Here is a 21,822-nt window from a genome sequence, read left to right as displayed (position 1 = left end):
CCGGGAGGCGGCCCCGCCGCCGGCCGGCCCCTCGCCGGAACTACCGTTCCCGGCAGGCAGCGCGGCAAGGCCTCCCCCGCCCCCGGCTTCCTCCGCCCCGCGCCTTACCCCGCCCCGCGGCCCCCGCCGCGCCGTGTTGTTGCGCCCGGCCCGGCCCGGCCCGGCCCTCCCCACCCCTCTCTCAGCGCCCCCGCCCCCCGCCCTGTTGCTGCCGCCGCCGCCGCCGCCGAGCTCGGTGTCCCAGGGCAGCCCGGGGTGGCGGCGGCTCCGTGCGCCAGGGCCCGGCATGGCACCGCGCCGCCCTTCCCGCGGAGACCGTTGGCCGTAGGTGCGGCGGGCTGCACGGGTAGGTGCGGCGGTACCCGGGGCTGGGAGGGTCCCCGCGGGCCGCACGGCGGGGGGAGCCGCAGCAGAGGGGCCCTGAGGGGGCCATTCGGAGGAGGCGGGGCTGCGGAGGCGGCTGCGTGGGGGGCTCTGAGCAGGCCATGATGGGGCGAGGGGCCCTGGGGGAGCGGGGAGTCCCTGAGGGAACTGGGAGGAGGGGGGGCCCTGAGGTGTGAGGTGGGGTGAGGGGTCCGTGAGTGGGGCTGGGGGGATGTGGGGGGGGGCCGTGGGGGGCTGAGGGTACCGTGCTGGGGAGCACTGGGGTAGGGGGACCCTGAAAAAAAGGACCGGGCCGGGGGTGCCCTGAGGGGACTGGGCTGGGCTGAGGGGTCGTGCTGGTTTGGGGCTCTTCTGTTGCTGGGGCGGAGGGGAACCCTGTGGAGAGGGTTGCTGAGGAGCACAGGGTCTGGAGGCAGAACTGGGGAGCACTGGTGGGGGAGTTCCCAGGGATGGTATAAGGTTGGGGTTCCCTGAGGAGGAAGAGGGGCACTGGGGAGCTGAGCTCTGCAAGTGGGTGTACTGGGGAGAATGGTAGCAGAGGAGTACCCTCAGCGAGGGATTGCTGGGGAGTAGGAGGGAAGGGGTGTCTGAGGATAATGCTGTGGGCTGTGCTGGGGAAGATGCTGGGATTGGTGATGAGGGGATAGTACTGTAGGGAGAACTAACACTGGGGAGCACGCTGAGGTGATGGTGGGGAAAATGGTGCCCAAGGCTTTGCCAGTGTATATCATTAAAGTGAGATTCCTTGATACATCTGGAAGGCATGTCTGGGAAGAACTGAGAAATGGGGTTTGCAAGGAGGGGCTGGCATACTTAGAATGGGCTGGTAGGGTCAAGGAGGACTGCAAATCAAGGAGAAAAAAGATGCAGGTAACTCTTTTGGGGACTGAGCCAGGCTCTGAAAACCTCCAGTTAGAGCTGTTGTGTTCTTGCTTGTCGCAGTTGACCAGTGGATGAGAAAACAGCGCCTTCCCGCTGTGCTACGACGTCCCAACCCTCCCTGATTTTGCAAAAGCGGATGTCTGACCACCCTGTAGGCATGGCTCACTTGAGAGAATTTGCCAGCCAGGTAAGTGGCAATTAAACATTTGTTTTAAACTCTTGTGATGAGTTTAAAACAAATCACCAGAAAATCACTTTTTGCTACTCTTGGTCTTTCTTGCATGTGTCTCGGCTTACTCCTGTTAGCCGACTGGTTTGTGTCTTATTCCGTGGTGGTGTCGGACTGACAGTGTTACATAGCCAGCCAGATAGAAAGGGAATTCTTTGCCCAGTATGGTGCCTTTCTCTGAGGTTAACTTTGCTCTTCTTAGGGAGACAGGAATCACTGGGTCTCAGTATTTTTGGGAGGGGAAGTCTAGAAATGGGAACAGAAAAGCTGTGTGTGCAGGCTGTGCCAGACACACCTTACTGAAGTGTTCATGACAGTAGCCTGAGAAAAACGGTGCTTATAACCTTAATGCATAAGAAGCAGTGATATTTGAACGTTTCAGTCTTCTGAGAGAGATACCAGCCTCAGTGGATGTGGTTAAATCCTGTTGTTGTGATGACATTTTCGTAAGAGGAATGTGGAAGGATGATGTCATGACTTGGGACTAAAAGCTAAACCACATTAATAGTATTGGCTTGAATCTTCTGAATTTGGTTGTGGGGTGTGTTTGATTATTGGCAGATGTCAATACGGAATGTAGGTCTTGTTAAACCATGTTTTGTGAGAATTTTTGACATTTTTCTGTTTTGCTTCTAGGTGTAGAATTATAATACTAAAAGCTTTAGTGGTTTGAGATTATGCTTTCTCCAAGCCTTTTCTGATTTAAAGTTGATTTGCAATGCATCTTAGTTTGCATGCTTTCATTTAAACTGTTTCCCCAAAGTGTGTATGGAATTAAATGCAAATATAGTGCCTGAGTGAGTCATAGTACAGGGAGAGAAATGAAAGCAATAGGAAAGGATACTGTCTGGTTAGGGTTGAGAACTGCGTTCTGTAGCTACAGAGGAGGTTTCTCTGAAGCTTTTTTGTACATGACATTGACTAATGAAGCTTATCAGAGTTCCAGTGGTCTCACCTCTGCATTTATTACGCAGAGCATAATCATTCTCAGATTCTGTCGTCCTGTGACTCTCTGTCTGGTCCTGGAATAGGAAAGCAGTCTGTGTTGTCCATTCCTTGGGTCTCTTCAGGAATCCTTGATGTGGGACCTTGTAATCTGTGTAACTGAGGCTTGCTGGGAGGGTGGTAGGAACTGGCCTGAAGTTCTGTTCACCAGAGTTCAGGGAGTGGTGGGAGGTACTGTGAAAATTGAGAGACATTGATTGGATTGGGATGTCAGAGGCTTGACTTGTCTTTGATTCCCAGTTCTGTTGCTGATGTGCAGAGTTACCTTAGGCAAATCCCCAGGTTGCTTTACCTCCGTGCCTCCATTTCCCTGCCTCAGCTAGCTGGCTTGCTCTCCTTTCTTGGCCGCCCTTTGCTGTGTACACATAGCACGGTGGGCCTCTGGTCTTTGTCGGGAGCTCTACCTGCTAGGTGATGTATTTGCATTACTGTGTTTAAAGCTCTGATCTGAGCTCTTGTTTCTAGTTTTATTGTTCCTTATGTGACCTTGAAGAAGCTGTTCAAGTTCTCTGGCTAAGTAATGCTTCACTCCCTTGAAGCAAAAGAATATTATCTGTGAAGCCAAGCTGGGAGTCTCAGACAAATTAGTGTGTCTCAAAGTGTTGAACACAAACTTTGCTCTTGTCTATACTCCAGAAGTTCAAAACTGTCTCAAGCTTGTTGAAAAGAGCTGTGCACAAATTTCATATAGACAGGGAAGCTTTCAAATGTTTCCAGAAGCTGATTTTTCCCAAAGAGAACCTAGTGCCTGCTGCAGATGTCTCCGTTAGTGGCCCAGAGGTTAGTGTGCAGCATGCAATGTGGGTAAATGCTGGATGGGAAGTTGGGGAGGAGAGGAGGCAATGAAGGAAAGAAGGTCAGTAGCTGAGGTTTATTAAAACCAACTTCCTCCTTCCACTCTGTTTGGCAGAGGAAAATTATGTCTGTTTGTTTGGCTGGTTGGAAAGTGCTCTAGTCAGAAGTAACACTAAATGCTGCTGCAGTTCCGTATAAACCTTTGGAGGCTGCCAAAGTCCCAGTCAGCTTCAGCTCTTAAAGTATTGTGGCCTTGACAATCTTTTTCTGTTACAGACTTCTCCGATATAGAACAGTGATTCTGATCCTGACCTGCCCCAGACCAAGAAACTCTCACTTCCAAAAGGGTTTAAGCACCTCTCAGTGTTTTATGGAGCAGATGCAGGTGTGACGCTTGCTCATGATGCTGAATATGACTCTTTTGAGAGTGAGATCCAGCCGGACACAGCCCAGAGAGAAGACCTTGAGCTGGTTCAAAGGGTATTTGCTTCTGTTCCCAATATGCAGGTTATCTTTCCAGGTAGTAGCTTTGAAATGAGGGTAGGTATTTACCCATCTCCTCTCAAAGGTTGTGGATGTCATGTCACTGCAGCTGGAGGTGGCACAACTGCCAAACCCATTCTTTCCCCATGAAGCAGCTGGTGTTACTGCCAGGCTTGTCTCATAACATGCTGCAATTCTTAATTCCTGATGTCTGCAGTGAGTCGCCCTGTTTTAAAACATGGCATCATTAGTTGTGATGGCAAACACCCCCACACCTGTCATGACAGAGCATCTTTCTTTCCTGTGCTGTAAGATTAGATCCTGGAGGGCAGAAGTGGAGCACATTGCTGGTAGTTTGTCCTCACCCCTCTCATACTTATTCCCTCCCCTTCCTGCATGTACAACCAAGACAGTGCTTCATGTGCTCTCCCCCAAAGCCTGTTCATGCCTGACTGAGCCATCTCTGGTGCCTGACTGCTCTCAATGGGAGAAACAGCATGAGGCTTTTTGCTCCAGAACTGCTGTGTAATTGACGTTCAGTCAAGCAAAAAGGTACGATGAGGTGACCATCCCTTAAAGGCTTTATGCGTTGTAGTAGAACAAGCAGCAGCTGGTCAGCTTGCTCTTCAGACTCTGGCCTGGAGCTCCATTTTACAGCCCTGGTGGGTTCTGTGAGCGTGGAAGAAAATGGAAAGATTCCAAGCTGGTGAGCAGTTGCAAAGTTGACAGGTGCTAATAAGCTTCTTCAGGTTATCTGTGCTCACTTATGCCGGTGTAAAGCATTTCATCTGCATTCTGTTACTTTCTACTAATGAATTTTTCCAAGTGTGTTTGTAGCTCTGCAGTTCCAGAACATGGATTTGCAGCCAGGGTGATTCTCTGACAAGACTGACAGTGAGATCAATTCATATTTAGAAAAGGGACAGATTGTGCTTGCTACACCCCTCACTGCAGTGCTCTACAGGTGCATATGTATTGGGGTAGGGTAAAATCAGGCTATACTGGATGTGTTTTTCTCCTCGCCTGCACCCCCCCTCGAGCCCCTCGAGTGTGGCAGTGTGCTGCTCTTCTGACGGAGCGGTGCACTTGCACAGTTCTCCTTTCTTGGCATAAGTGCATTTATTCTGCTGTCCAGTGAGTGCTGAGGCCTGTGTGCCCACTGATCTGAACTCAGCAGCACTCAGCAGCAGCGAGTTACCCTGTGGCAGCTCTAACAGGAACTTTTTTAAAGAGCTTCTGAGCAGATGTCCTGCGGACTAGATAATCTTATCTTAGTTTGTCATGGGAATTCAGAACTGCTTCCACGAAAATGCCACCTAGCAATGTCTTCTGTGGTGTCCACAATGATAGTTCACAAGGTAACACTGGGCAGGCACTGACCTGCTTGAATTGGGGATGAGCCTGTTTCTTCCTCCCTGTTTACAGAAAGTGAATAAATTCGTTAGCAGACTCTGGTCCTGCAGCAGGTGTCCAGGAGACTGTAGCCATGGCTGGAATGACTCTCTACCACTTAGCCCCATACTCACTCACTAGGTTCTGGCTGTTGCTGGGTGTGACTTGTGTGATTTTGGCAACTGTCAGGGGTTGCACGTCCTCAGGCCCTCCATAGACTCATGCTCTGTCACCTGAGAGCTCTGGAGCATTTCCAGGTCAGTTTTGAAGTGACAGGTACTGGGAAGGTAAATCCAGTACCTACAAACAAAGTTTCCTGTTCCAACCTAATGTGGTGGGCCTGTGTCATCTGCCCATGAGAGTTATATCATTTTTCAAGTCCCTTGGGCAAAGTTTCCATGTGCTTGTCAGGAAGGTTTGTCTCCTTCACAACCCTTAGCTGAACTGCTTTGTTCTGCAGAAAATGGGATAAACTGACATTGAACTATGGAAGCTTGTTTGTGAAGCTGTCTGTGATTACACAGCCCGATACATAAAATGGTGATTGTCCCAAAAGCTGCCTGCAGTAGCCAGTGCTCTTATGTTTGATGTGCTGTTCTTGAATAATCAGTCCTGATTCTCTGATGTGCCATGCCAGGCTGAGGAGGGGAGCTGTAACTTTTACCTTGCCATTTCTTTTCTCATGGAAAAATTACTTGGGAGGGGAGGAAGGTTTTCTTGCAGGGTTGGTTCCCTGCAGAATTCATGTGGATGGTGTTTCCTTTACCAGCTGAGACAGGTGCTTCTAGGAGATGATCCTCTTTCTCTCCCATCTTCCCGATGTGTGGGAGTGGCTGATGTGGTGGGTGGCATTTTTACAGTGATGACTGTGCGAGGTAATGTCTGGGCCACCTTGCTGCCCCTTCCTGTAAACTGGTCAAGAGGTGAAAACTGCTCATGGCCTCTTGTGAGCCTGGACTAGCCAGACTGTTCTCCCTGCGCCGCAGTTGTCATTCTCATGTTGTCTCCTGTCATTTCTCTAGCTCAAATCCTCTTCCTTTCCCCCGCCTCCCTCTCTCCTGTCCCTGTTATGTATCTCCAGTTCCTTTCATCTCTGCATATCCCCTCCAGTCTGTTTCCAGTGCATTTATTCAAAGTACAGCCTGTTTGGGGGTTGCCATGGATGCACAAGGATATTTGGTTATCCTTCTGTATCTTGGACTGGAATGCATGTGGAAATCCTGTTGAGGGAGCTGACTGTAAAGCTCACTCTGGGCCTGGCCATATAGCGATGCACTGGGCACAGAAGGCAAACAACCTGTAATGACTGGCTGGCTTAATCATTAAGCAGCACCTAGGGCTGCTCAGTGGTGGCCTGCTGCTAGAACCTGGTGTTAGATGGAAAAATGCAGCTGCCCTGTTCTCAGATAAAATCTCTGCCAGCTCAAGGCCCTTGCAAGGGAGCAGTCCCTCTGGGTGACGTGTTGGAGGTGAGATTGAGAAGTTCTGGGTGTGAAAAACTCACTGGAACAGCTTGGCTGCTTCCTGTAGGTCAGGCCATATTTTCCAGTTTTTTTCTTTTTTTTTTTTTTTTTTTTTTTTTAACTAGACTTACTATAGTTTTTTTAAAAAATCACAAAGACCCTTTTAGTAGCATGAAGTAGAGCAAGACCTCCTGGTCCACAGCTGAACAGAATTAAATGACATCAGAAAATTATTCTGATTTCTTCCCTTTCCTGTCCATACTAATCTTAATAAATAGTTAACTTTGCAGCTGCTGTTAAAGAGTCAGTATTTCTCTGAGGGTCGATGATCATGTTAGTAGCTTCCCAGTTGATGTGTTTATCTAATGAGGGAAATGCTATTCGCTTTTGCATCTGGGTGTGCCAGCCAGAGGAGAGGCTGTTCCAGAAAAGCAGGTCTGCAGATGGAGCATCCATTCAGCTCTCCTGTCTCCTCTGGGCTAGGCAGGTGTCTGCCCTCCTTGCTTCTGGCCTTCAAAAAGATGTGAGGTACGCTCTGCAGATATCTGAGGAGAGCTGGGCTGGGTGCTGTCTGGAAATCAGGCTGCAGCAGAGAAGACATCAAACATGAAGTGGTATTTATATGGCTGGAGTATTTCACCCTCCAAACAAGTAGGGAAGGGTGAAAATCTTTCAAATCATTCTAGTCTTTGAGTGCAGGAAGGCAAACTAGGGAAACATCCTTGTGAACTTCCTACCGCCCTCTTGCTTCTACCCATTTTCTCATCTGGATCTTCAAAAGAAGGCTGGTTCTGGTACACCTTGTCTTCTTATTGAGGTGTGAACAAGTGCTTGCTCCTGGAGCTGCTTTGGCACCAGTTTAGTGCCTGCAGTTGAGCAGTCCTGTCCGATAGGAGCTGACACTTTCTGCAGAGATACTTGCTGTCATTCTTCCGGGTTTCTCTTCCCTTCCTCCCCCACTATGGTCTGCAGGGGCAGAAAGCCCATGTATAAGGCTGCTTCCGTTCTTCTAATCGTGGATATATTCTGTGTTAAGTTTCTCAGCACGTGGAGACCCTTTAGGGTATGTGAGTTTTGGGTGACCTAAACAACACAGTAGACGCGTAGCTAGGGAGATGAGCTGTATGGGTGTGCATGGTGCTCCGCAGGCTGCCGTGGCACTTCGTGGACTTTTCCCATCTCTACTTTCTGGTTTAGCACTCCAGGGTGGATCCTGAGGAGCTGTTCACCAAGCTGGAGCGGATCGGCAAAGGATCATTTGGTGAAGTGTATAAAGGGATCGACAACCGCACCAAGGAGGTGGTTGCTATCAAGATCATTGATCTGGAGGAGGCTGAGGATGAAATTGAGGACATTCAGCAGGAGATTACGGTGCTCAGCCAGTGTGATAGTCCCTACATCACCCGGTACTATGGCTCCTACTTGAAGGTAAGACAAAGCCATAGCAATTCTCTTGCCAGCAGTTTGGGAACGGGGTGGGCTTCTCCGCGGGTGCTGCAGCTGATGGTGGCATACAGCACTGAAAGGTGCCCAATCTGTGAGGGTCAGTGTGGCAGCAGGATCAGCAGCGGCTCTGCTCGCTGCATTTATGGGGTTTTACAGGAGGCTGGGCTTTAAGACGCTTGCAAAGTACATGGAAATGAGGTGCCTGGTATAGTGTGGTCCCAAGAGCAGGGCACTTCACTGGAGAGAAAATTACTCGTTGAAGAGGCTGACGTCTCCACGGTTTGACCATTCTTGAAAAGATGTTTATGGAACACTTTTCCAAAATACCACAGTTCTAAAGTAGTACCACTGGGGCCTTTATGACTCTGGAAAGAAGAGGAGTTTGAAACTGTACCCTGTGATCTTGTGATCATCATTTCATCAGAAATGATGAAAAGAACAGGACCTGAGTCTTCACAGGAGTACTGATACCGCTTCTGTTGAGAACAGGTTTAGGTATCCCCAGTGGAAGCTGCTAGTAGTGATGACCAGAAGTGGCCTCTGCATGCTGGCTGCTGGCGTGTGTAACACTGGGTCTGTAGCAAACAGTTCTTGAGCTCTTCAGATCTTGATTGTTCCTGACATATATTTCAAAGGCCATAATGCATTTTCTCAGCCTTCTACTGAAAACACCAAGCAAGCTGCGGTTTCATGGATCTGCTGCTTATCTCCTACCACGGCCCTGTGAACCTCAGTCTGGCAATCTCTTCTCTGAGGAGTAAGAGAGTGCCTTGCTGATCATACCCTTCAAGCTGGCAGTCCTGTTAATGAGATCAAAGGCTGCAAAGCTCCCCTGTCATTGTGAAGAAGGAGATGTGCTAGATCTGTTGGAGTGATGTTAAATGGCTCCAACCTGAGAATATGCTTATCTCTGTGGGCTGTGTAGTCTGGTGCCAGTAGGGGCACTAAGCTTGCTCAGGTAAAACTGCAGACCGAGAGAAAGAAATGTACTGGGGGCAGGTCCACTGCTAGAATGCTGTGTCAGCAGGAAAGAGGGAGCTGGGAGCTCCCTCCTTGAGCCTCTGAGAGCTGTTGTGTGCAGCATCTCTCGCATTGTGTACAGGACTATTCGTGTGTCTTGCTGCCTCTGGGGTGTTTCACTTTTCTGCCTGTTTTTATTACTGTCTGCTCTTGATTTGTGTTCTTGCTTGCAGGGCACTAAGCTGTGGATAATCATGGAGTACCTAGGAGGAGGTTCAGCCCTGGATTTGGTAAGTATGTGATAAGCTCTGGACCATGAAAAACATTGGCTGGAGCCTTGGTTTGTGAAATGCCCGTAAGCCAGACACTCACTTGCCACGTACTGTCTTTTTGATAGCCCTGTGCCTGAAGGGTAGGCAGGGCAGGGCAGGACAGCCATGCTGGTTACGCATATCCCAGGACAGAGGAAATGTTTTGCTCAGCTGTCAAAGCACTGTTCTCCAGCCTGCTCTGCTGCTTTACAATGGGAAGAGCCAGTGAGCTGAAATGTGACGGCAGCCAGTTGTTCTTGAGCACTGAAAATCCATACTTCACCTCGTAAGAGTTCATTGTATTGTTCAGTGCTTGCATGGCATCAAGCTCAGCAGGGACCTGGTCTGTGATCAGGATTCCCATGTGTTTGATAATGACTAACAAGTTACCCCAGATTTTAAGGGAATACAAGTGAAGGATACACACACAGGCAGAGTTCTGCAGTGTTGTATTCTGTCACAGGATTTTGCTTTTCTCCTCAGGACAATAAAGTCTGTACTACTTCCAGAGCAGTAACTAAGGTCATGTAGTGAAAAGTGCTGAGCCTGCACTGACTTGGAGGAAGGGTGTAGTGGGGGGTCTGTCATCAGCAGAAGTCATCTTAGTGTCAGAACCTCAATTATTGCACTGAGAAGGCAGGACTGATTTAGAGGAGAACTGTTGGCAAGAAAGGAGAAGAGCTTTGATACAATACTCCACAGCCAGAAGGTAGAAGTTGTCTCTGGGCTGTTGCAGTGGCTAAAATTCAGTTCTTGCATGCTAGCAGAGAGACTTGAACAAGAGAAACTGTTAAAATGTTCTGTTCACCAATGTATTTCCAGGCCAAAGCGAGAGATGAGCATCCTGCTGTTTCTCTGGGAAGCCTTTAATAGTCTAACAGAAAATCCCCCAAAGATTTTCCATTTAAGTTGCCAGGTGCAAAGTCCAGTGTTCTGCTTGCAGAATGCGCACCAGGCGTGCCATAGGTGCTTCCTGCTGAGTATGACCTGCTTGGCCAAGGTTTTGAAGTAACAAGCTGAGAGGCTGGAAAATCCAAGGCATCAGTCACCCTCCTTTAAGTCATCTTTCTGCCCTTTATCAGCTGAAGCCAGGACCCCTGGAGGAGACTTACATAGCTACTATCCTGAGAGAAATCCTAAAGGGTTTGGATTATCTACACTCTGAGAGGAAGATCCACAGGGACATCAAAGGTAAGAGTGAAGAGCTCAGCTCCCTTTCTGGTAAGGGGTGTTACTAATATAAAATTCAGAAGTATTATACAACAAGAATCTGAGATGTTTCAAAAACTGTTTCTCAGTGCTGCTTTTCCTGTTGGGTTGCTTGTTTCCGAATCTGTTGCTTGTCATTTTATCGCAACTCATGTTTTCAGTGACTTTAGGGTTTAGAGTAACAGTAAGGATCTGTAGCTCTTCTCTGGCATTTGTAGTTTGGATAGGCAGGGGGCTAAAACAAAGGAGTCAATGAAAGGCACACTCAAATATTAGCTGACTCTGTTATATCTGGATATTTGCTTTACTGCTGGACCCCGAGGCATGTGTATGCTGGTTATCACGGTTATAATTTATTGTGAGGGTGAGCTATCCTCACGCAGGGTTCACAGCCCTAGAAAATCAGGGCAGCTTGTCAGCTTATCTTGATAACTGATTTTTTAGTTGTCTGCAGTGTAGAGAGACCTGGCATCTGCCTCCCAATGAGCAGTGTCACGCTGAGCACAGAGCATCAGAGGGCAGCAGGAGGGTGGGAGGACAGTGCTGTGCAGACGTGGCTGGTGTTGGATGCTAACTGCTCTGACCCTCTGCAGAGGGGATGTGAACAAGCAGAGCAGAGCACCCTCATGCAGGGACGTATGTAGAAAAGATTCCCTTGCGTATGTGAGACTACACATTTCTAGCACTGCAAGCCCTGCAGGACTGTTGGCTGCCAGCAGAGTGGGGAAATGCTGAAAGTTTGTAGGTAGGGTCTCTCTCAGAATGAAAAGTCCTACACAAAACCCCCTGTCCCAAAACCTGAGCAATGTCACTGTCTTAAACTGAGTGAGAAGCAGAAACAAGACCAGGACTTGTGAGCTCTTTAGAAGGATCTGCTATTTAATCTGTGCTGAATGCTACTCTGAAAAAAAATCAAGACTTATTCTGAGGTATCTTGGGCCATGTTGCCCTCTTTTCTTTGTGTGACCAGGAATCACATCTTGTTGATTGTGTGGCCCTTCACATCTACTCCTTGCTACTAGCCTAGAAGTATTCCCCTTCTGATCCAGCCCCGTGTATGAACTTGTTCTGTGTTACTCAGCAGAGGTCAGAGCATGAGAATGAGTCTGAGGCTGGAAATCTGAGCTGAGGGTTTTCACTGGGGCAAAGGAGATCACAGGAGATCCGTTCTCAGTATTTGGTTCTGTGGGCTGGAGATGATTCAGAAACCAGAGGACTTAATGTTTATTTGTGTGAACAGCTGCCAACGTGCTACTTTCGGAACAAGGAGACGTGAAACTGGCTGACTTTGGGGTGGCTGGACAGTTGACAGACACACAAATCAAGAGGAACACCTTTGTTGGGACTCCGTTCTGGATGGCACCAGAGGTCATCAAACAGTCTGCTTATGACTTCAAGGTGAGCTGGGAGCAGGAGGATTGCTACTTGGTGCTACTGTGTACGAGATGGTGCTAGGGTTAGTACAGGGATTGGAGGGGCTGCTTATTGCAAGAATGATACTTTCCTGTTATGATTCAGGGTCTACTGGAGAAGTTTGTCTCTTAGACATGAAACACCCTATCTGATTTGATGTGACCAGCCCTTTGGCTGAGCTAAAGTTGCATGCTTCTGCGTTCCAGAGTTGCTCCTTGCTGTTCTGTGCTGTCACTGTTCTTGCTCGTCTTTCAGGCAGACATCTGGTCCCTTGGAATTACAGCCATTGAACTAGCAAAGGGAGAGCCTCCAAATTCCGACTTGCATCCTATGAGGGTTCTCTTTCTGATCCCCAAAAATAACCCTCCAACACTTGAGGGTCACCACAGCAAGCCCTTCAAGGAGTTTGTGGAAGCCTGCCTCAATAAGGATCCTAGATTTGTGAGTATTGCAGAGGTCAAAAATTTATTTAGCAGGAAGACTTTTGGTGCAAGGCTTCTGGAGAGAAAGAAGCACTGAGCTTGCAGAATGGGCGGGCAAGCCTGGCAAGAATTGAAGTCAGTGCACTTGCATGTTTATAGTGTACAGAGATGGTTAGATGTAGCATGCTTTCCTTATTTGCTCCAGAGGCCGACAGCTAAAGAATTGCTAAAGCACAAGTTCATCACACGCTACACCAAGAAAACCTCATTCCTAATGGAGCTGATCGATCGATTCAAGCGCTGGAAGTCGGAGGGCCACGGAGAAGATTCCAGTTCTGGCGATTCTGATATGTACGTACACGCCCTGCGTGGGGGGGTGCCCTTGCTGTACCCGCACCCCCCGGGGTAGCCCCTTGCAAACAGCTCAGGTCCTTTGTCCCACCTGGGTTGGAGATCTTACGGTAGCTCAGGGAGACCTGTGAGCATCTGTTTGTGAGAGCAGGTGACTGTTGCCTGAAGAAACAGGCTGTTACCCCCTAGTTCAGTGGGACCTGGTACTCTTTCTAATCTTGACCTGTGGAGCCTTTTTGCTGAGTGTAAGGAATCAGAAGGACTAACAAGAAACATGAAGTCTGTGCGTAACTGGTAAAACAAGGCTCTTGTTGCCTGTGTTTTATGCACAGCACATTCAGTTAAATACAAGAGCTACAGGCTTTAGTAACTGTGGCAACACCTGCGTATGTGTGTTTGTGTGTTCGTGGGGAGAGAGCTTCGTTACTGATGAGGATAATGAGGCCGTGAGCCTTGGGTGAGGAAGGGGCACTTTGTTGCCAGGCTGGTGTCACAAAGCTTTTGCCACCTGCTGTGGCAGCAACTCAAGTGACCAATGACTCCGGGAGGTTGGCTTGCAACATCTAAGCCTGGCCCCTCAAATTGTGAGCTTGGATTGTCTTGAAATTTTTCTAAATTTAACCAGCACTTGAAACTGTCTCCAAGCTGGCCAGAGCAGAAAGGTGGTTGTGGTCATCTGGAAACATGATGTAGTGCTTGACTCAGACCTCTGTGGTGCTGTAGAGGCTGAAGTGGTTTCTCTTTAGGATTTTCTTCTGGGATAGGGAAATTCCTGGAGCCCTGTGGTGATATGACAGTCGGGTGGGTGAGAGCTTGTGGTATGGGAATGCGTGTGTAAAACGTCTGGTGTACGGAGCTGAGGCTTTGTCTTGACTTTCCCCTTCTCATTTGCAGTGATGGAGACACAGAGGATGGAGACCAGGGTCCAATCTGGACATTCCCACCAACTATTCGCCCCAACTCCTTGAGCAAGCTGCACAAAGGAATGGCTCTTCATGGTTCCCAGAAGGTGTGTTTGTTCTCTGTTCTTTCAGAAGTGGACTGAGCTAACAGAAGCTTTTGATGGTCTTGGGGAAGCTACCAGTCACTCGTGTTCTGTCTAAAATTTACTTTAGTCTGGTATCAAGGGCTAGTGCCCCAGAGTTGCCCCTTTCACACTGTCAGAGTACTGCAGTCTGTGGCTTTCCTGAGACCTGGTGAGGGGACTGCCATCAAGGTGCTGTGGATTTACCAAAGGCTTAGTAGTTTCTGTGCCCTGGGAGCCTTTGCCTGTGCTTGTAACTTTTTCTCATGTTGCTTTCCAGCCTACTGAGCCCATCAAGAGGCAACCACGGTCACAGTGTCTCTCCACGCTTGTTCACCCAGTTTTTGGGGAGGTGAGTAGAACCTTCTTGCTGTCTGTGGTGGTTGGAGATGAAGAGATACCTGACGTGGATAAGTAAGTGGGAAGGATTTAGAGAAGGGAGGTGCAGTGAGGTAGGGTTAAGGCACTGTGAAGCATTTGTGCCTCTGTTCAGAGGTGTATAGTGTGTGTTAGGAAAGTGAGTTATGTCCCTGGAGTCTACTCTCCAATACACTTGTGTTCCTAGAAGCACAGCATTACTGTGTTGTCTTCTGGTGAGGATAAGGTACCTGTTTCTTATCTGCACCTCAGGTTTGCTAATGCCTGGAGAGCTCTGGACTCTGTCCCTGGCCTCCGTGGCTGAAGTGCAGCTCCTGTTAGGGCAGGCAGGTATTTGAGCTTGCCTGTCACTGTGCATGTTCCTGCCTGCATGCTATACGTTATGTCCACAGCAGCAGGAATTGACTTTGCTGGTTACTAGGCCATCTTCTTGATTTACACCTGCTTTTGCTAGCGTGCCGAGGCCAAGGAGTTACCTGCCATATGGCCTGTGGAAGGTAGACAGGGAAAATGTGTTTAGAGAATCCACGCTGTTTTCCTGCCTTGTGTTCTGGGTGGGGATGTGGAGTTGAAGTAAAAGCTACCATTAATGATGGGATAGTGTCTGTGTCAGCAGAGAGCTGCATTGTCTTCCCAGCTGGGTGATGTTTTAAGGGAAGAGAAGAGGATGATAATCGTAAGGGGGCTACTAGCTACAGGCTTCTGTTGCTGTTTCCTGCAGGAGTGTAGGAAAGGAGGTTCTGCTTCGAAAGAAATCACACAGATGCTGTGTGTTGGGGTCTTTCCTAGGGCTGCTAGGTCAGAGACCTGTTCTCTGGTCCTGATGACTTGCTCTTTTTCTGGATCCTGATGCTGTTCCAGGGCTGGCCCAGCAGAGCCTGTGCTTTTTGAGGGATAGTCTCTAGACATAAATCTCTTTTCTTGGGTCTAGTGCTACGTAGAAAGAGGCTTTGCTGCAGGGCAGGAAGCAGAGGTCATTCTGAAAAGCAGGCTCTTGAGACAGCACTGCTTGGGAAACTGGGAGTTTAGCTAACCAGCCTCTTCGGTACTCCACTGGGCTTGACTTCCAGAGGTCAGAGCATGAGGCAGATGGTCGGGCTCTTGTAGGCCTAGACCAGATATAAAACCAGATAAAAATAATGTTGGTTTCTGATGCAGGCAGTTTGTTCGTGCAGCATAATCGCTGACATCTGGTTCTCAGTCCTCTCTGTTTAGGAGCCTTCTGGGGGAGGGTGTGCTCAGAGCTGTGAGTTCTCCAAACCAGTGAGTGCATCTTCATGCTTCTCCTTACCAACCTTGCTGCACCAGTTCTGGGTGGGAACTGGCGGCTTGCACGTTTCATTTCTGCTTGTTTGCCTCCTTTGCCCCAGATTTCCTGATCCTCCTCTCCTTTGATTAGACTTCCCCGCTGGCTCTGCTGATCCCAGGTGCAGGGAAGGTTCTGGGCAGTCTCTGAAATAACCTGGCTTCTGCATGCAGTAGCAGGGGGTTGGAAGAAAACTTTTCTCCAAATTGGAAATGTGCTTCACTGCTGGTTGCACATGTTGTTCTTTTCAGTTCTAGTTTCCTACCAACAGCAGACTTTCTCACTGTTGTATCACTGCCTTAGACCTGCTAGCTTTTGATCACCTCTTTCCGTAGAAGGGCTGAACTGAAATCTTACCAAGATGCTGTTCATAATCTTTTATATGCCTTCCCCGTGTGTGTATTATTGGATGTTAATATTGAAAATGACCCACCGTGGGTCATGTACACAGATGTGGGCAACTGGAAATCTGGAAACCTGTCTGTCCCTTCTGGGACAGGGAGGAAGGTAAGATATTTGGGGCTGGAGGGCCAAGCAGTGAATAAAAGCCAGCCTGTACTTTGCACAGTACAGCGCTCTCACTGCCTGCTGACCTCCAGAAAGCTCTTCTGCGGTGGAAGGTGACAGGGTGCTCACATCACAGGCTGCTGGGCAAACTAAAGGCCAGTGGCTTGGCATCAAAGGCTGGTGATAAACTGGCCACTTACCTGCAGGCCCTGTGTCTCATTTTGCTTTTTGATCAGGTAGACGTCAAGTCAAATCCTTGGCTTTAGCATCACAACTATTTTTGGCTTAAGAAATCTGTGCCCTTGGTGTGTGTAATGGAGCTGCCCTCCGTGCCCCCTGCCACTTCTGAACGAGCAGAGGTGTGTGAGGCTTTGTGTTAGGGAGCAGTTACCCCGCTGAGGAGGCAGCAGCTCTTTTTGGCTGGGAACTGTTTCCAGCGGGGCCCTTGGAGCGCAGGGACGGCTGCGGCTGGGGATTAGCATTCACAGTGTCCTGCTTTCTGGACCGTGGAGAAAAGGTGAGCTCCAACAACAGGAAAGGCTGATCCTAGAATTGCAGGCAAAGAACTGTGAGGCTTATGTAAAGCCCTTTAATCAGCATAGCCTAACGGGAGCTTAATTGAACTGGACAGTGGTTAGCTGGCAGGCATTGCTTGTTCAACAAAAGGCATTGATTTTTGTTCAGCTCATTGCGTAATGATGTGTACTGGGGGGGCGGCTGCCGCCTGAGCTGCTTGTGTGAAGGAGGTGGGGAGGGTGTGACTGTGGGTTCTCCAGTGACAGACTCCTTCAGGCTCAGCATCAGTGACCTGTCAGGAGTTCCTTAATGAGAGGTTTAGCTATTTCAAATTAACAACAGGAACCGTGTGCAAGTAGCCTTGTGGCTGGTGAGGTCTAGTCGGAGCACGCTAACCATGACAAATCCAAACTGAAGCTTTTTGGCGAGGTCAGGGGCTGCACGTGGAGGTCTTGGTGCGTGGGCTTCATTCCCCTGTGCCCCTGGGGGAAGCTCTCTCCTGGGGAGGAGCGTTGGAGGCCAAGGGGCTCAGGATCCCTAGTGTGGCAGTAGTTTGCTCTCACCTCCCAGTCACTAGAAGCAACTCAAACTTTTTTGTGGTTATTAAAAGTGGTGGTGATTAACTCCTGGATATTTTCTGCCCTACCTGCCTGCAAGCCTTTGTGTGCGTCTGGGTGCTAAGCTGTTGTTAGCAGCAGAGGTGACTCTACTGGCTCAGATACAGCTGGAGTTCTTTGTTCTGTTACAACTTAGGGCTTTTCGGGGCTGTTGATCCATTTCTAGTATTATTTAGTTTGTTCAAGAGTACATCAGGGCCTGTTTGTTAAGGACTTCAATTGCTATTAGTACCTGGAGTTTGAACTCCAGACATTGGACTTGCACCTTCCTGACCTACAAAAAGAGCCCTTCTTTATTTTTTTGAGAATGTGGGTACCCTCCTGCACCCTTGTGGAGTTATATTAAAAGGGAAAGGGACTTAATGTCTGTACCTCACTGCTTGACCAGTGCTTTCTGCAGTGAGATGAGGAACTAACACCCTGTTTCTGGGTTGCAGCTTAAAGACAAGCACAAGCAGACTGGAGGCAACGTGGGAGCTATGGAGGAGCTGGAGAACGCCTTTAGCTTGGCTGAGGAGTCCTGCCCAGGCATCTCTGACAAACTGATAGCACACATGGTGGAGCGGGTACAACGGTGAGTGTCCTCCAGACTGTGGGCTGGGGTGGAGCTGGCAGTGAACCAAACTATTGCCATACTCTATGGCTACGGTAAAGCTTAGTGCTGAGCAGTCAAGACACCCAAAAAGTGAATATTGATGACAGCTGACCTAATAGTTCCAGTCACTTCTTTTAACTGCTTTTCATTTAGTGGAAGCAGTTCTTCCTGCCTTAAGTCCTTTCTCACACTAAACAGGTTTCTGTAGTGTAGATGAATGTTGCAGAGCACAGAAAGATGCTGCTATTCACCTTCATCTTGCGTGTATATATTTATATATTTATATATGACATCCTGCTGGTCCCATTACCCAGGTAAGTCAGGACTATGCAAAATGTCATCGGGATCACTTCTGGAGTAGTGAGTATCTGTTTCATCACAAGGACTGCAGCCAGTCACTCTGCTCGCCCAGCTTCGGATAGCAGCAAAGTGTACTTCTCCTGCAGTGAATTTCTTACTAAACCAGTGAAGGAGCATAGTCTGGTAGAATTAAGTTCTTTGCTGCTCAGTGGGTGCTGCGTCAAACTTGCCTTCACTACTGGCACCAAGCTCAGTCACATCCATGTATTGCAGGCAACAATGTCAGATCCTGATCACATGTTTACCAGGCTTTATTTTACTTTAATTTGTCTTTTCTCCCTTTCACAGCAGGCTATCCTAAATCTCGCCCTTTCCTCACCAGCTGGGAAATTTAACATTTGGACCTTCACTGGTTAGAAGGCTGGAAATAAAGTATTTTGCTATACATGTGACCAAAGGAGCCATTCTGTGCTCCGATTGCTAATGTAAATACAACCCAGACTTCACAGTCTTTACACTCCTGAACTTGGGCCTTCTAAGCATTTATTTCTGCTGGGTTTAAGCTGGTGTAGTTTGGGCCTTGTAGCTCATGTATCCGTTGGATGCTGTCAAGCAAAGAGCAGCCTTAGATATTAAGGACTGAAAATACTGGCCATCCTGGAGGGCTTCTGTTACGGAGTCATTCAGGCTTTCAAGCAAATATGCTATGGGTCTGTTTGGATCCCTCATCTAATAATCACTTAAAGCTGGAAAAGAGAACACTCTTGTCTCTTCTGGGTGACCCACAGAGGTCACAGAAAGTGTCCTGATGGTGCCTGCAAAAACTTTAGCCTCTAGCTGAGCGGGAGGTACTTGCAGATGTCTGTTGGGTGACTGCAACAGAGCAGCTGTTCCAGGGTCAGTCACTTCTATCCGCCTAGAAATAGCACTACAGGACAGTGCATAAGCACAAGACACTTCTTTTGGAGGTTTGCAAAACCTCAGAGACCCTGGTGGTTTCTTACTGTAAAACACTAGTGCTCAAAATTTCTTATTAGCCTAAAATTGAATCTTAAAAGCCTAAAAAAAAAAAGGCCACCTTGGCTTTTTGTGCTGTTTTTTTCTTTCAATTTTCTTTACCTAGAAAACCAGCAGTGGCAGTGGGAGTGGGGACAAACACACCCAGGCTGCCCCCTCACCCACAGGCGTGTGGCTGCTGCGGTGCCCTGTCCTCCTGGGGAGGGCTTCAACCGGATGGTTGTGACCGGTTCCTCCCGTTGCTCTTTCTTGCAGGTTTTCACACAGTCGGAACCACCTGACCTCTGCCCGCTGACACCTCCATTCCCTGCTGCTGTTTTGAGGGGGGAAGGATTTTTTCCAGCTTCATAAGAACTACATCTCTAATCCAGACCACCATCTGCTGTTGGATGTAACATTGTGTTACGGACTCCAGGACATTTCAGAGCCTTCATATTACACGTGTTTCCATGATAACCCAGGGTGGGGTTTGCAATGCAAGTACAATTTAGACCTTTTGCAGAACCCGAGATGGGTGGTCTAATTGTTTTTACAATGTAATCAATGCAGTTTTTAATTGTTTCCCTATGGATGTATCCATTTTGGCTTGTTTGATTCACAGCTTGTTACTGGTAAATGCCTTGCTGCTGAAAAACAGGGAGATTCCCTTCCAGTGAGGTGTGTTTCAAGGTGAGTCTGATGGGTTTAGCCTCCTGCCCTTCCGAAAGAAGTGTTTGTGAGCAGTCACGTGTGAGCGCAGGTCTCTTTGGAAGCTCTCCATGCATTACAGCGTCTGGGAAAGTTAGAGCAGCTCTCCAGTTGTTCTGGAGAATGGCTTCAACTCCTCCACACACTAGTAACGAAAAGCTTTCAAGCACAGCAGCAGCCGAGCTAATACGCTGCTGCTCTTTCCCAGCCTGGCGTTTCACAGGAGGATGGGTTTGCCGACTGTGCTTTTTTTGGCTCTGGGACATCATTTTGTATTAGGGCTTAGTTCATCTAATTCAGGCAACAGCAGAACGTGCCTTGGGTCTCCAGGGACTGGAAGGCGTTGGGTTTGGGAGCTGGGAGAGTTCCTTGGTGCTTCTGCAACTGAAGCAACGAGACAGGCAGTTTAGCAAGTCCTGGCCTCTAAGCTGAGCAGACACCTACTGTGCATGCCTGAATGTTGCAGAAAGATTACAAAAAAAGGGGGCAGGGGCAACACAACAGCCAAAGGCGCTGGCAGGGCTTCAGCTCAAAAGGCAGATCGACATTGTGTAGCAGTTCTTGAGGTGAGAAACGTGTCCTCTAGACAAAGGTGTAAATTGGACGGATGGCAGCAGGGGGAGCGGGGTGGTGTGGCTGGGGGGGCCGCAGAAGTCGCTGGAGGCCTCCATCCCCTTCTTCTCAACTTTCCCTTTCTGGCTCTTCTTTCCCTCTGGGATCTAAACCCACTGAAGCCAGGGCTCTGCTCCCATTGACAGGCTGTGGTGCTGTTTGCTAGCAGAGAAATTAAAGCACCTACTGGCTGCTTAAGGTATTCCAGGGGAGCCGTGCCCAACGAGCTTTGCTTTCTGTATAATATTAGTTTATAAAGCAGATCTTTAATTCAGGTAAATGCACAGATCTTAAATCTATACTTTAAAGGTCTAGAAAAATAGACTTAGGAAAGTAACTTCTGATAGCTGATTACTTAGAGATCTGCTCTCTAACTGTAAAGATATTAAGTCAGCAAGACCTTAGATATCCAGATCTTTCTGTCTGGGTGTTTGTGTGTGAATGATGTGGCTCACCCCAAAGCCACTAAGAACAAAAGCTGTAGCTGTTCAGCGTTTTGTTTTTTTTTTTAAAAAAAATAGGCCACGTCGTTAGTAACAAGGCTTGATTTTTTGGTACTTTGATTCAGACCTGCAGATTGTAAGTGCTGGGCTAAAAGTAGCTCAGAAGGACCGTACATCCCCCCATCCCTGTGTGCAGTGTTCACTTTAGCTTACGACTATCCTTTACTCTTCCTCTCTGATGGATAAATACAGGCTCAGCAAACACTATGAACTTGTCCAGTTGAGAAGAGGTGCTGCTCTTTGATCTGCTGCAGAGGGGTGCTCCTCTGCGGGGAGAGCTGTCTCGGAGCCTGCATTTGTGAAGAACAGAACAAACCCATTTTCTCCTCAGGAGAAGGTGTTAACGTATAGACAGGAAACTTCCTGAGGTGGAAGGCAGAGGCTGCAGGCTGGCAGAAAGGCAGCTGAGGGGCTCCTGCTGCTTTTAAAGTTGCTGTTCATGACGGTAGCAAATTGTGTCAATAAGGTACCTTGTATTATTACTCACATGCACTGCAGTGTAATGAGTAAACTTTTTAAAGGAAACAATCCCCACAAACTTCGTCCAGTATTCAAAGCAACAATGGTTTTAGTTTTTAAAAACATTGAAAGGGAGCTGCCACTTTCAATAAAGTAACAGAACAAAGGAGGCTGGTGTAACTTTGTATTATTTGGAAAAGAGTATTTGTTCAAGCTGCTGTTCTTTGTGTTCTTCTTGGTCTTCCCCTGCATCTTCCTGCCCCATGTACCTCTAACAGCGACTGGTGAGACAGTGCTGCTGAAGTCACAGAATCCCAGAATCATTCAGGTTGGAAAAGACCCTCGGGATCATCGAGTCCAACCCTCAGCCCGACTCTACAAAGTTCTCCCCTACACCACATCCCCCAACATCTCATCCAAACGACCCTTAAACACACCCAGGGATGGGGACTCCACCCCCTCCCTGGGCAGCCTATTCCACTCTCTGACCACTCTTTCTGGGAAACATTTTTTCCTCATGTCCAGTCTGAACCTCCCCTGTTGCAGTTTAAAGCCG

The 21,822-nt window shown here is 48.5% G+C and overlaps 1 protein-coding gene across 2 annotated transcripts; it reads left to right on the top strand.

Moving 5' to 3' along the window:
• The first annotated feature begins 174 nt into the window (after positions 1-174).
• Positions 175-21,435, top strand: STK25 (serine/threonine kinase 25). Of its 2 annotated transcripts, XM_074833339.1 has the most exons (12): positions 175-346; positions 1,327-1,453; positions 7,831-8,061; positions 9,273-9,329; positions 10,433-10,541; positions 11,800-11,957; positions 12,228-12,413; positions 12,600-12,745; positions 13,640-13,754; positions 14,050-14,121; positions 17,531-17,667; positions 19,261-21,435. In XM_074833339.1, exons 2-12 carry the CDS (start codon positions 1,403-1,405, stop codon positions 19,298-19,300), a joined length of 1,302 nt encoding a protein of 433 aa, XP_074689440.1. In that variant the 5' UTR covers positions 175-346; positions 1,327-1,402; the 3' UTR covers positions 19,301-21,435. The 2 variants fall into 2 exon arrangements, with proteins under 2 accessions (XP_074689440.1, XP_074689441.1); XM_074833340.1 differs by lacking the exons at positions 175-346; positions 1,327-1,453 and adding an exon at positions 3,594-3,775.
• Positions 21,436-21,822: the final 387 nt, after the last annotated feature.

The sequence above is a fragment of the Strix aluco genome, chromosome 9 (assembly GCF_031877795.1).
Source record: "Strix aluco isolate bStrAlu1 chromosome 9, bStrAlu1.hap1, whole genome shotgun sequence".
Taxonomy (NCBI): domain Eukaryota; kingdom Metazoa; phylum Chordata; class Aves; order Strigiformes; family Strigidae; genus Strix; species Strix aluco.
The sequence above is the reverse complement of the archived record's forward strand: the minus strand, read 5'-3'. Positions and strand labels throughout refer to the sequence as shown.

Bases quoted from the DNA above. Each gene is read 5' to 3' on its own strand.
- STK25 (XM_074833339.1), top strand. From the start codon at position 1,403: ATGTCTGACCACCCTGTAGGCATGGCTCACTTGAGAGAATTTGCCAGC. The intron at 8,062-9,272 runs GTAAGACAAAGC...TCTTGCTTGCAG, and splicing joins ACTATGGCTCCTACTTGAAG to GGCACTAAGCTGTGGATAAT. The intron at 10,542-11,799 runs GTAAGAGTGAAG...TTGTGTGAACAG, and splicing joins GATCCACAGGGACATCAAAG to CTGCCAACGTGCTACTTTCG.